Below are 13,712 nucleotides of genomic sequence, written 5' to 3' on the forward strand. Positions count from 1 at the left end.
GCCAAAAACGTACCCAGTTACTGATATCTACCCTACATCACATCACTTTGAGAGAGTGGCCTGACTCTCCACCTGATTGACACATACAAATCAGGCCCTAAATTTTCACAAGTGATATCATTTCTACTACCTGAATGCTCGGTATCTTAAGCATATGAATTTCTATTCAGCACTGTATCAGCACTTCAAGCATTTGTCAAATAATTCAACCACGATTTGACTGTGATCCAGTACTGGGGAAAGGCTTGCTTGAAAATCTGATATTTATCAATATGTAGGGGAACACATTAACTGTCTGTTACTCCAGGTTCTCAAAAACCAAACCCTGTGTAGTTACAGAACAGATAGAAAACAGAATCCTGCAGACATGCTTTTACTAAGTTGAGGTTTAATACTAGCTTCTCAATCTTTATATAAAGATAATATATAAATATTTCTTTGAAAGTTTTTCTTTATTGCAAAAGTATCATTACAAGCATCTAATAATAAACTCTTTTGAGATTTTCATACTAAAATAAAGTTAATATTGCCTAGTAAATTTGTGCATTTCCTTCATTAGTCAATGAGAACAAAGGTTCTCAGGTGAAATAATATTTTGTTGAAGAAACTAATTCATGCCAGATGCCGGCTATATTGATTTCTCTGCAAACTAGGAAATTTTGTTTTATTATTATAAAAAACTTTAAGATCATTTTTTAAAAAGGCTTAAGGATAATTAAGTAGAATCAATTATGGATCCATTTACATTTTAATCTGAATTTAAAATATTGAGAATCTTTACAAATGATATGAATGATATACTGCTTTTCTGTGATGTGAGGCTTAACTGGAATGTTTGTGTATTTGTAAGTTTGTTGTTTGAAATATTCATATTTTGTCCAGTGGCTTACTCGTAGTTCATTATATTTTTATTTGGAAAGCCTGTGTTTGATCTTTGCTCCCGTTTTCTCTGGAGCTTGAAATGAATAAAACAACAAATAATTTACTACCCTGAAGCCAAACAGCTGAGGGCTGTGATCTTCTCAGGTCTTAACAAGTTTGACCCCCACTACACTGAAGAGGGAGAAGTATCCACAGAGGAAAAAGAAGGAATTTGGGGAATACAGACATATACATATCACATACATAATCACTATTTCTTATAATTATCTTTACCAAATGCCTATTTACACATTTGTTAGTATAAACGGTTTCTGTCCTATCTCACCCCACGTACATATCCAGAATATTTATAGGAAGATATAAGAGATCTGAGTTCTGAGAGAGAGTAAAAAGAGAACAGAGGGTGTCAGAGGAAATTAAGAATACAAAACAAAAAAGTTATATAAAAACAACCTATTTATGGTTTCAATGAGACCAAAAAGAATACAAATCTGTACATACCACAACTTAATCAACTGTTTCCTGTAATTATTTTTTTACCAAATGTCTATTGACACATATGTTAGTACAAAGGATGCAAATGAGTAAATACTAATTATTTAAATGTTCAGCTGTCTCATAAGAGGCTGCAGAGAATATTGTCACATGATTGTCATAATAAAATTATTTTAATATACTTACCCGGCCTTTGAAAATCTGTTAATTTCATTCCTAGAAAAGGAAATTTTATCTTCCACTTTTAAGATTATTATTGATAAAAATAAATAATTTACTAAATTTCACAGAAATTACAAGTATTATTGACAGGAGACCGAGACTTGATAATAATCAACTGATGCCATATATTCATCTCTTGATTGCTATAATCTTTAAACAAAGAACAAATGAATAACCCCTAACTTAAAAAAATAATTCCAGAGTTTAATTAAATTAATATCGATACTTAAAATCCACATAATCTCTAAATCTAAGGTTTTTAAATGAAAACAAGTAAACAAATGAAGAAAACAAAACAGAATAATAACTTCAGCTCTCCGTACCTGTAGGTTCTGAATCCTCACAGCTTTAATCAACCATGAATTGAAAATATTTTGGAAAAATAAAAACCAATAAAACAATAAAGAATACAAATTTAAAAGCAATATAGTATGACAACTATTCACATAGCATTTACATTGCACTAAGTATTATAAGTAATCTAGAGATGATTTAAAGTATGGGGAAGTACATATGTTATATGCAAATAATATATCATCTTAAAACTTGAGCATACAAGATTTTGGTATTTGAGGAAGCAGTCCCCCATATCTAGGGATGACTTTATAACATGGTATACAAAGGGACAAATTCATACCTTAAAGTCTTGTGGGTGGACAATAAAATGTCAGTTTTTTCTGTACATCTTCAAGATTCTTCTACTTAAAATTACTTTTGCAGTGAGATCACTCTGGTCACTCAGATCAACAAATCTCTTGATTTTTAGACATAAATAAAGATACCTCTTTCTGTTTTTTTCTCTCTCTTTTTAAAAATATGTTACTTCTTCTGATTTACAGTTTTGTTAACCTCAGCAACATTGTTTCCTGGAGTTTTTAGGCAAAAACATACTGTAAAGTCTGCAATATTTTTCTAATGTGTTTTTGCCACATGCATTTTAAGACTCATCAGTATGACCCAAATCTGTCCAGTGTTTGCACTTGTCGTACATTTCTGAAGTATTATTTTGGAGATTTTCCAGGCCCTCAGTGCTCTTGGTCATGCAATTTTCCTTTCCCTCTCCTTCTCCCTTTTGTATCCTTACTTCCTCTATGTATTTTTAAATTAACAATATTTTTAACCTGTAGAACTTTTACAGTGCCTATTTCTGGCTCCAGAATAGCAGTATTTATATCTTTAGCTCCTAAAATCTGAAGAAGCGCCTTGGATGAATTCACAGCTGCTAAATTTATAAAGTGACATTTTAAACTCTGTTTAGAATGGATTATTGTCAGATCAGTAATCAATGAATAATAGCAAATGATGCAGAACCCTAAACATGTCTTGTTTTTTTTCTCTCTGTGCCTCAAGTATATTTATCAGGAAACACCTTAGTGATTTCTTGTGTACACACCCTGTCACTATTGCAGGCTACTGTATCATAGAACTATACACCATGTATTTAATTCGAAATAAACATATTAATACAATAATACCAGTAGACATTAATTTGTTCTACATTAACTTTCTAGAGACTAGACATTTTATTAATTTAATATGGAAATAAATATGGGTGTACCTAAATCATAATAAACCTTAATGTATTATGTATTTTAGTCTACATATCAGAATTTTTTGAATTCCATTAATATACAATGTGAAGAGTGAAATAAAACACTTCGGCCTTTTCGAGGGTGGAGGGTAGGAAGAGCAAGAGGATCAGGAAAAATAACTAATGGGTACTAGGCTTGATACGTGGGTGATGAAATAATCTATACAACAAACCCCCATGACACAAGTTTACCTATGCAAGAAGCCTACACTTGTACCCCTGAACTTAAAGTAAAAGTTAAAAATATGTTTAAAAAAACAGTTGAAATATATCAAAAATTAAATTACACAGCAATTGTGGTAGTGCTTCTTGCTTTATTTTACTCATGACATATTATAATGTTAATATTTGTTTTCATATATTTTCTTTGGTTATTTGTACACATTATTTCACATGTCTTTGTCTTGGTATTTGTAGTTTCTCCAAACAAAATGTTGGAAAAAATGCAATCAGTCATTGAAAGAGAAGTATCAGTGAAGCACAGTCATAGGCAGAGATAGGACAAATAAGGAAAAAACTTAATCAAAAATAAAAATCATAGTTATGAAAAAAATTAGCAAGCAAAATGAAAGAAAATGATTTGAGGGTACTGATTGTAAAAGTATGCATTTAAACCATGATATTATAACCTAATTTCTAAGTGTATATTTATATGTTTTATATATACATATATAGTTATGGTTCATATATCTTCAATACTTTCTTATGGAAACAAACATTGAGATTACATAGCATAAATTTTAAAATAGATTTTTTTCCTCAGTTACCGTCATTTGTTTGTTTTATCTTACATTTAGCGTACTTTTCAATTATGCCATGGCTTACCTTGGAATGGACATGAACAGTTTACATGAAAACTTTGTTTTAAAAAGTCTCTATAGTTAACTCCTGAAGACATAACCATGATAACATGATCACATCTTTTGTACAGATTTTCCTTAAGAAAAATTTAACCCCCTCACTTCTGTATTTCGTTTATTTTCTTCATGTATTTTATAGAATCAAAAAAGTGAATATAAATACGTGTACTACAATTGTTATTTGTGGCAATAATATAACTAAATTAATTCTCACGAATCTATTTTAGATCTACTGAATTTGAGCAAATCATGCCTTTGTTAATTGGCTTTGATGACATTTGATGATTCAGTATCTTTGATGTATTTTTTGAATTTTTTTGATGTATTTTTTGAATTTTTTTATTCTAGCTGTAAAACCAGATATAATTTTGGTTCAATCCTGTTTTTTCTATGTACTAACAATAGAATCTTGTGCAAATTACTAAAAATCTCTGACTTTATTTTTCTAATGGTTAAAATGAGTAATAATATCAATGTCATGGAGCTGTTACAAAAATTAAATGAGTGGTTACACTTTCTAAATACTAGTTGCCTCAACCTGACTTTGTTTACTCTTGTTTATAATACAGTGATACAACCCAAAAAGATGAGAATGGCACATTGGAAATAAATGATAGTGGAATATTTTGAGTACTCTATTGTAACTATATAAGTAAATGGGAAAAGTGAAGGGAGGATATTGATGTCTTGCTTTTCTTCAGCAGAGCTGCATTTAACATAAAGGGGAGTCATTTTATTGAATAATAAAAGACTGACAATCACTGTGATTGGCTGACAGCCATTACTGCAGTGTAATTCTAAATAGCTTGTTTTTCAAAGTTCTTCTTGAATAACTCTTTAAAATCCAGACAATGCCCAGCCTGGTTGAAAGGTTCAAAACTCATTTTTAAAGTGAAGTTTTTCATATTTGAATACCACTGTGATATGAATGATGGAAAAAGATATGCATTAAAATATTTTCTTCTTAAATGTTTAGAATCAGATATATTTTCAAATGGAAGAGAAAATGTGGAAAATTTAACAAACTAAGTTTTAAATCCTAGATAAAATTAATTCAGGAGTTGTGGAAGAAAAAGATCACGTGTAAAGAGATCTTACTTAAAAAAATAAGTCCAACATGTTTTACAGCGAGAGCACAAAATTTGATCTGTATTAGCCAGCTTAAAATTCTGCTATTTCCGGCCGGGCGCGGTGGCTCACGCTTGTAATCCCAGCACTTTGGGAGGCCGAGGCGGGCGGATCAGGAGGTCAGGAGATCGAGACCACGGTGAAACCCCGTCTCTACTAAAAATACAAAAAAAATTAGCCGGGCGTGGTAGCGGGCGCCTGTAGTCCCAGCTACTCGGAGAGGCTGAGGCAGGAGAATGGCGTGAACCCAGGAGGCGGAGCTTGCAGTGAGCCGAGATCGCGCCACTGCACTCCAGCCTGGGCGACAGAGCGAGACTCCGTCTCAAAAAAAAAAAAAAAAAAAAAAAAAAATTCTGCGATTTCCGAGTAGAACTCAAGGCTTCCAAAGTTATCAAATCCACTTTGATGTATTCATCTCTCTCAGTCAGTATTCCTAATCAACAATCCTCCCTGGAAAGTATGTATAATAAGTGGGTGTACAGCTGGCAACTCACCAAAATAAATATTTAGTGATATTTTAATGGCTATTTTAAATCTCTTTTATTTAAATTGCGGATTAAAACTTTATTTGGCCAATGAATTCTGAGCACAATGTTTGAGGACCATATTTGCTACTGAAGCTCTGTGTGAAGGATGTGTACTTAATTTTCAGAATGTCGAGGTTAGATCATCTCTGATGGAGGCATTTTATCTGAAACGTCAGCATTGGAAACATTGAGATAAAGATCGGGAGCAGGAATCTGTGAACTGCAGAATTGTGTTAATTGCTCATTCTCAAACATAGAGACGCCAATTAATTCCACACAACCTAGATTCAAAGCAGCACAGGGAAATGGTCCTGAGGTGAGTATTGTACAAAAATGAAGAAAAATAGATGCCTTCCAGCGTCCACAAAGCTGATTCTTCAACAGGCAGTAATAGAAGCCCAACGCATCCAGCGATTGGCTGATGGCATCTTTGTTCAGGCGATCGATGAGCGCCCTCACCCAGACGCTGGGTGGAGAAATCCCTCTCCCACCCTCACCTTCAGAATCCACTGCTTAGCCACCTGGGCTCCCGCGGGGTGCGCCACCGCCTCACTGCTGGTACACGTCTCCCCCTCTCGACCGCCAAGTGCTTGCTTGCTCCCTCCAGGCGGGCACTCACACAATGGACTCACTTGTTTCCCTTGCCCCTCTCCTTTGACTTCCAGCCTCAGCCAACAACTTGAGCAAGAGTCAAACAAGAGTCTCTGCCATGGAGCATAGACCCTTGGAGCTTTCCAGACCAGCTCAGAAGCACGCGCTCACACACAGACAAACAAACAATGCCTGGTCCACGAATGAATAAATTAAAGACACCCATGCCCCCACCCACCGCTCCGCAACCCGCAGAAAGAAACCCGGGACGGGGTTTCCTAAATAAGAGATTTTCTTGTGTCTTTCAAACCGCAAGCATTCCTCTTGAAGACGGTGAAAGAGAGGCTGTGCGTTCAGATGGCAATAAAGATTGACGGTGGCTTTGCCCGTGACAACGCCCCCAGCATCGCGCTGAGCCAGGTTTCCTGAGAACCGGGAGGGGGAAACGCAGATCTAGCGAGGAGGGAACGGCAGAGGCAAAGGCAGCTTGGGAGGGATGGGAAATGGAAAATCAGGAAAAAAAAAAAAAAAAAATGAATGAGTGAATCTGGGCTTGAATATCAAAACTTCCAGAGAGAAGACGATTGGCTTTCATCTCAGGTAACTACCTTGAGATGAAAAATAGATGAAATACACAAGGAAGTGGCAAGCAACAACTTTAAGGTGAGCAGCAAGTTGTGCACCTCCTCTCAAGGCGCTGGATCAGCACCCCTGAGCTGCCCCCACAGCACACACTCCCAATGCGAGGCGGCGGCGGCAGCAACAGAGGCAGCAGCAGCAGCAATCGCGGCAGCAGCGGCAGAGGCGGCGGCAGCTGCGTGCCTCCGGCCCAACCCCGCTTGGCTCCCCCTCTCGCCGGCGCCCTGCCTGTCTTGCGTGTGCGTGTGCGTGTACTCAGCCTCAGCGTGAGGGGCACCTGCTCGTCTGGGCTCACAGCGGAGGCAGCCTAGCCGCGAGCTGCCGCTGCCGCTGCTGCCGCCACTGGTGCTGCCGCTCGCAGACGCCAGGCTCCCGTCGCCGCCGCTGCCGCCGCCGCCGCCGCCGCCGCCTCGCCAGCCAGAGTTGGGCTCCGTGGGCTTCCCCCCTCGCAGCCTCGGTCCTTCCCCGCTGCCTGCAAGTCAGCCTGGCTCCGAGTCACGTGTCAGTGCCTGAGGCAGAGACTGCGAGAAAAAAACGCGCTTCATTCCTTCTTCCACCGCCATACTGTATTTTATACTAAATCTCATTTTTATTCCAACATTTTACTCCCGCTCGGTGAGTACCTTCTCAGTGGCATTCTTGTCCTATTCTTTTTTTTGTCCTTTTTTTTGGTTTTTTGTTTTTTTTGTTTTTGTTTTTTTTCTTTTTTTCCACTTCTTTGATTATTGTTTATATTTGGGAAAGCTGGAGGAGCATGGTTTTGAGCCTTTTCCTGAATCCAAGTTTTTCTAGCATGCGATCGTTCTGTAGACAAGGCGCTGTGTCTCGGAGTCCGCGGCGACCGTGCCCGCTGGGAGCGTCTCCCAAGTCCAGCAAAATGTGCAACTGGTTTTATGGAAAAAGCGATGTGAAGTATGGTGCCTATTTTTTTCCTTTGTAAAAATAAAAAGCATGTTTCTAACTCTTTTTTTGCATACTCTTTTTCTGATAACATTTTTGTATAGGTGGGATTTTACGGCAGTGTTTACAAGTTTGTGGTCTTGCAATACTGGTGCAAACCACTGAGCAAAGACATTAATTTTACATTTTTTGTGCCCTTTTTGGAAGCCGGTGAGAACAAATTCGTTTTTTTTCCCTCCTGTTTTTGATACCCATTGATAACATGAAACTTTTCTTACAGCTGGTGACTGGGATCATTTTTAAGCAAAATACTTTTTTCCTCCTTTAAATTAACTATGACTTTTGCACATTTGACTTTTTTAAAAAACCGAGATAATTTTATGATAGATATCCTGATATCTATATCTATATTGTCCCTTATTTCTCCCCCTTCCCTCCCCGTAAATCAATTTTCAAATGATGGCAGTGGAAGGTTTTTCTGGAAAAAAAAAAAAAAAAATGAAGTGCGGTTTGGTTTCCTTGTCAACGGAGGATGAAGTGAACAGCTGAGCAGCTCGCAGAGAGCAGGTACTTGGTCCCCTTGGAGGCGTTTCCCGGGTGTGCAGTGACAACACTGGTCCTAGCAAAGAAATGTGTGAGTGTGAGTGTGTGTGTGTGTCTGTGTTTGCGCGCGCGCATCTCCGGGCAGTGTCCGAGCCCGAGGTGGGGAGAGCAGCGCAGGGAGCCAGGGAAAACCAAAGTCCGTTCCCTGCTTCAGGATCGTTTTCTAGATGTGCGCAAAATACAATCCCCTCCCCCCACCTCTCCCGCCGTGAGCTGCGCCCAGGTCGTCTCCCGGCGGGGCGGGTGGCGTCTGCGCTGCTGGTCGCGCCGGCCGGGCACTAGGCGGCCGGTGGGTCCTGTAAGTTCTCCGAGGGCCACTTGCACAGCAGGAGGGGCGAGGGCCGTGTACGTGACGCTGGCCGTCGGGCCGGCTAGTGGAGAGCACCCGGGAGATGGGGGTAGAAGCGGCAGAGACCGCATCTTCCGGAGGGGCTGGCTCCAGGCCACGCGGGCCGGAGCTGGAGACATTTCCAGAGCCTTGAGGATGGCACCGGCCCCCGCACGCTCAACTCCTGCCCCTCCTCTTCGCAATGAGTAAACGACGCAGTAGGTCCTTCCCAGACTATTTTGCTTTTCCAAAGGGCTTTGCTTTCTTAGGGATGCTGTCTTTGGATCTTTTTTTTTTCCCTGTTGTGTTGCGTTGGTTTTAAGTGCCTGCTGGTGTCGTCTTCCAGGGGATGGGGAAGTAGTTTCTTAGAAGATGATCACTTGGGTTTAATGTTGAGGGCGACGCTGTTAGTTTGCAGTAATGACCCTACACCTCGAAGGTATTAAAAAAATGCCTTTTATTTACATTTTATTAAAGGGGCAGAGTTTTCCCTCTTTTTAACCACCTGATACTGGCTCTAAAGGTTTTCCCCTGAGAACTGTGTACAGGGCAGGAGTGAGGGGTTGGTGATACAGGTGATGATTTCATGTGTTGGTAGCACTGAAATATTCAGTGTTGAATGTATTCTATGATATTTTATGATTATCCTGTTACATGTTTTCAGTATAATTTAGCGTTACTTTTCAGAGATGTACCAGTTCGCAATAAAAAGCCTTTTCTGTATTTAACACTGTGACAGAATCTGCTGGAAATTTTTCTGTCCAAATAAATTTCGTGAAAGCATACATCTTAAAATCTGGAGAGTCACCGTTATTTAAATACTTTGATTTTGAAGCTTTGATTTTCTTACCTTTTCCCCCCTTAAATGAAAAGCTTAGCTTTAAATTATCACGTGTATATACTTTGGATTCTGTAAAATAAACATGAGGCAAATGAAACAACTTTTTACCTCTCAGATGAAGTTTTCTTCTAGGTAACTACAGAAATAAAAACTGACTGCAACATACAGAGGGGCCCATGACAAAGGGGTTTATAACATACCCTGGCTTTTTCAAGCAAATATTTCACTGTCTGTAACCTCATTTTGTGGAATGAAAAGTTTTATGCCTTATTTTTTACTCTTTGTGGTCAAAAAGGAGTGCAAAGGGCCATTTATCTGTAGAAGATTAAAAGTTAGTGTAATATCTGGAAAGCTGTATATATTTTTTATTCACAACTCATGCAAGTATCTCAAAAGTCTGGACATTTCGTTGTATGTGAGTTATTTTCTTCTCAGAGTAGCTTTTCCCTGTGAAGGAAATCCTGCTGCATTTATATAAAGAAGATAGTTTATGTCACTGTCTGTGGACACCATATTTGATATCTTGAAGTGTATAGTTCTAAGATTTGAAGCCAATATGATGGCACAAAGCCTGAAATTAGGATTTTCTTATTTTGTATAGTGAGCTACTTACTAAAATATAGTCTCTCATATGGTTCAAACAGCTAACATAAAACATTAAAAAAGCCACTTGCAACATTCCGTGATTTTAAAAATAATTTTAATTATAACAATGTATGTACATAGAAATGCTCATTTATTATAAAGCAAGATAGTTTGTGTGTATGATATATTTTTGTATGTTTTATGTATCGTAAGTCATTTAGTTCTTTTAAGAGAGAGACAGAGCAAGCAAGCAAGAAAGAACTGGAGTGATCGAACCTGCATTTTCATTAAGAGAATCAGTTTCTGCCCTAACGTTGAGGTAGTTTGTGGCTTAAGATTGGGCAAGGCACTAGCTGTACTGTGTGATATTTCCCAATGAGGTTGAAACCATTAATGGGACCAAAGACGATTTTAATGTGAGGACAGAGAGGTAGTTGTGCTTTATTTTCTGTAACTTAAGATCATTCTAAGAACCTTTAGTTATCTATGTTTTCATTTATTTAAGATTCATTTTTAATCATATTGTATACTTGTATTACATTTCTATCTATTACATTCAAATTTTTCAGATTTCTTCCTGTGTGAATCATACTGGGAATTCTACAACTCTTAAACTGGCCACCTGTTTAGTTTTTGATTTAAAATTGTTGAAGGTAGTAGCCTAGATTTAGCACCGCCTACTGGCTTCTCATGGAAAAAATATATTTTTTCATTCGCCAAGCAACCCACAGGGATTTAGATCAATTTAATTGTGCAGATCTTTTCAACTGCTTACTAAGAGAGAAGGAGGGAAAAAAAGTTTCTATTTTGTAAGGAGAGAGGGTTTCCAAGGTAAAGGTAGGGACTGAGGGAAAGAAGACCCACAAATTAAATTGGCATTGGATCACTATCTGATCTCAAACATTTTACTATCTAAACGGTGACAAAGAAATAATCACAAAATGAAAACCTGTTAAATTTTTAAGAACTCTCTATGGGTTAATAAAATGTGGGTATTGTTTAAAATCTTGGATTACTAGATTAATTTTGCAATGTCTGTCTCAGTCTTGATGTAAAGAAAGAAAGTTCTAGTTGGAATTCTGTCTTGAGTGTGTGGTCTGTCGAGGAATATTTAAATGAATAAGTGTTCATCATTGAAGATTAACAATTAATTATTTTTTATATTTATTTTTCATAGTCATAAACATCAAGTAGCACCCTGATTTTTATCTTAACATGCATCAAATAGCCACACCGTGGTGGTGTACATACAAGGGGGAAAAGTTCCAAACATACAATTATAAAGACACATCCTTAGCCATAATAGATGAGTTACCTTTCTTAAAAATGATAATTGGTTCATTTTCTCTAATTTGTATGAAAGTCTAGTGGTTAAAAGAGCTACTATAATAATACAAACAAATGATGCCTTAAGAATATACAAATTGTTAATTAGAAAAATAATTTGATATGCTAAAAAATTTTCTTCCTAGTTAAAAGAAATGTGAAATATTTGGAGAGCTGTTTCTTAAATGCAATATTTACTTATTTTAAGAGCCAGTAATAAGTATATAGAAATTCCAGTGAGAAGCATATGTCTGTGGCATTTTTGCAACTCTCCCCCAGTAAAAGTGTGGTCATGTTTTATTTACTGTTTACTGATAGTGTAAGCAACTAATTAAGCAGGGCATTCATTGATATAACTCTACATTTCAAGTCCTCAAAAAGCTCCATTATGGAAGTAGAAGGGAAGTTAAGTTGATATGTAAGATTGTTTGAATAATAAGAACGAATTTGAGAAAAATATTTCAATTACAGTTGATTTTTCTCTCTGACTTTTGAAACTTTTATTTTTATTTTAGTCGTTTATTTTTATTTTTCTTTCCAACTTTTAGTTTCCAGGGGTACATGTAAAGTTTTGTTACATGGCTAAATTGCATGCCACAGAGGTTTGCTGTACAGATAGTTTTATCAGCCATGAAATCTTTATTTTAAAATGATGATTAGCTGAGAGTTTTAAAATAGTTATTTCTTTACTTCTTTTATCATACTGTCATTACAAAAACTCTGTGTTTTGCTATGAAAACCTGAAGTAATGATTAATTTTATTCTTCAGATTTTTATGGACTTCCAGAAAGTAAATAATAACATGTTTAAAAAGGTCCTTATTGATCTGCAGTTATTGTTATTATTCTCTCATTACTGTTACTGTCTACTACTTCCAGTGACTTGTACAAATGCTTGTAAAGATCCCATTTCCATAATTCAGTATGATTCTTTGATTTAATAAATTTCTCTTCAGTAATTGGCAGTCAACATAAACTTTCATTTTATTGGCAATAAAAACAGTTTGTTTTGCTACATCATGATTTTGAAAACAATATTCAGTAACAGGTAAGTAATACCTGATTTCTCAACGTATCAATAGCAAGTTAACACTGTTAACAAGTTTACATAATTATACTTGTCATCACTCTTTCTTTTATTATTAGATTTTGATGTGCAGACTGCATAGATGTAACACAGCTGTTGCCAACTTTAGTAGTTTTGCTTATCCTCATTGCTTTTAGATTTTCAATAATACATTGGGAATTTTGTTTTCTTTTGTTAGACTTACATTAAATATCAAACTTACCTTGTGGAAAGTTAACTTTGTGTTTTTCTAAATTCTTCCGTACGTTTAAAAATATTTTTGTTTGTTAGTTTTGAATTATCCTGCCATTTTTCTGGGACTGAGTCCTGGAAAGTAAAGAGGCATTGGTTTAATGTCTTTTTCTATCCATTTATAGCCACAGAGATGGCAGTTGGAGGACTTCAGTTAGTATTTAGGATTTATATTTTCTGGACTGTCCTTGCAGACTCCTCAGCAGGGGTCAAGACTCTAAGATTATTTATTTGACCACGTAAAAATCTAAATGTAGAGGAAAATTATGGAGTAGAACATGGAAGTCTTGCACTGGTCTTCTGAAAGATACAATAGTATGCATCACTAAGTGCTCTTATATCACAAAATACTAGAGATTTTCTGTGCATAAATATGTTTGGTAAAATTCCATTTAACTCACTAATATGCTTTTTGCTTGAATTATTTCCCAAACTTCAGAGTGGGAATTAATTGCATTCATACATAATCCATGTGTTTAGAGAAAATGTTTATACACATTTCGATAGCCATATGCTAAAAAGAGGAGCAACACATGTCTGAGTCATTTCAGAAATTATTAACAGGTGGGAGTAAGGAACGGCTGTTTTTTCATTAAATCAAGATGAGAGGGAAAGAAATTGATGTGTCAAATGAGTGCAATTCCATTTGTACTTCCCCCCGTGATTAGATAATAATATTATTTTATATGTTGGAGGAAACTGAGACTTGGAGCTCAGAGCTCCACAGGTGGTAAAGGGAAATTTGACATACAGGAAGTCTTAACAGACAACTCGTGTTTTTTTTTTTTTTTTTTTTTCTACACAGAGATGCTTCATTTGTGGAGATGATTTTTTTGTTTCTTTTGTTTATCCTAATATGAAACAACTGTTATGTATT

At 36.6% G+C, this 13,712-nt stretch overlaps 1 protein-coding gene across 16 annotated transcripts in view; it reads left to right on the forward strand.

Moving 5' to 3' along the window:
• The first annotated feature begins 6,760 nt into the window (after positions 1-6,760).
• Positions 6,761-13,712, forward strand: part of RALYL (RALY RNA binding protein like) — a 728,119-nt gene continuing 721,167 nt past the window's right edge. For 5 of the 16 annotated variants that reach the window (XM_055286632.2, XM_055286634.2, XM_055286649.2 and 2 more), the window contains exon 1: positions 8,648-8,984. In XM_055286632.2, coding sequence (XP_055142607.1) covers positions 8,969-8,984 — 16 coding nt within the window. In that variant the 5' untranslated portion in view covers positions 8,648-8,968. Of the gene's footprint in view, positions 6,960-7,273; positions 8,403-8,647; positions 9,206-13,712 lie in introns of those variants that run through there. The other 11 variants (XM_055286638.2, XM_055286637.2, XM_055286630.1 and 8 more) reach the window with 9 other exon arrangements.

This window comes from Symphalangus syndactylus, chromosome 7, assembly GCF_028878055.3.
Source record: "Symphalangus syndactylus isolate Jambi chromosome 7, NHGRI_mSymSyn1-v2.1_pri, whole genome shotgun sequence".
NCBI classification, from domain to species: Eukaryota; Metazoa; Chordata; class Mammalia; order Primates; family Hylobatidae; genus Symphalangus; species Symphalangus syndactylus.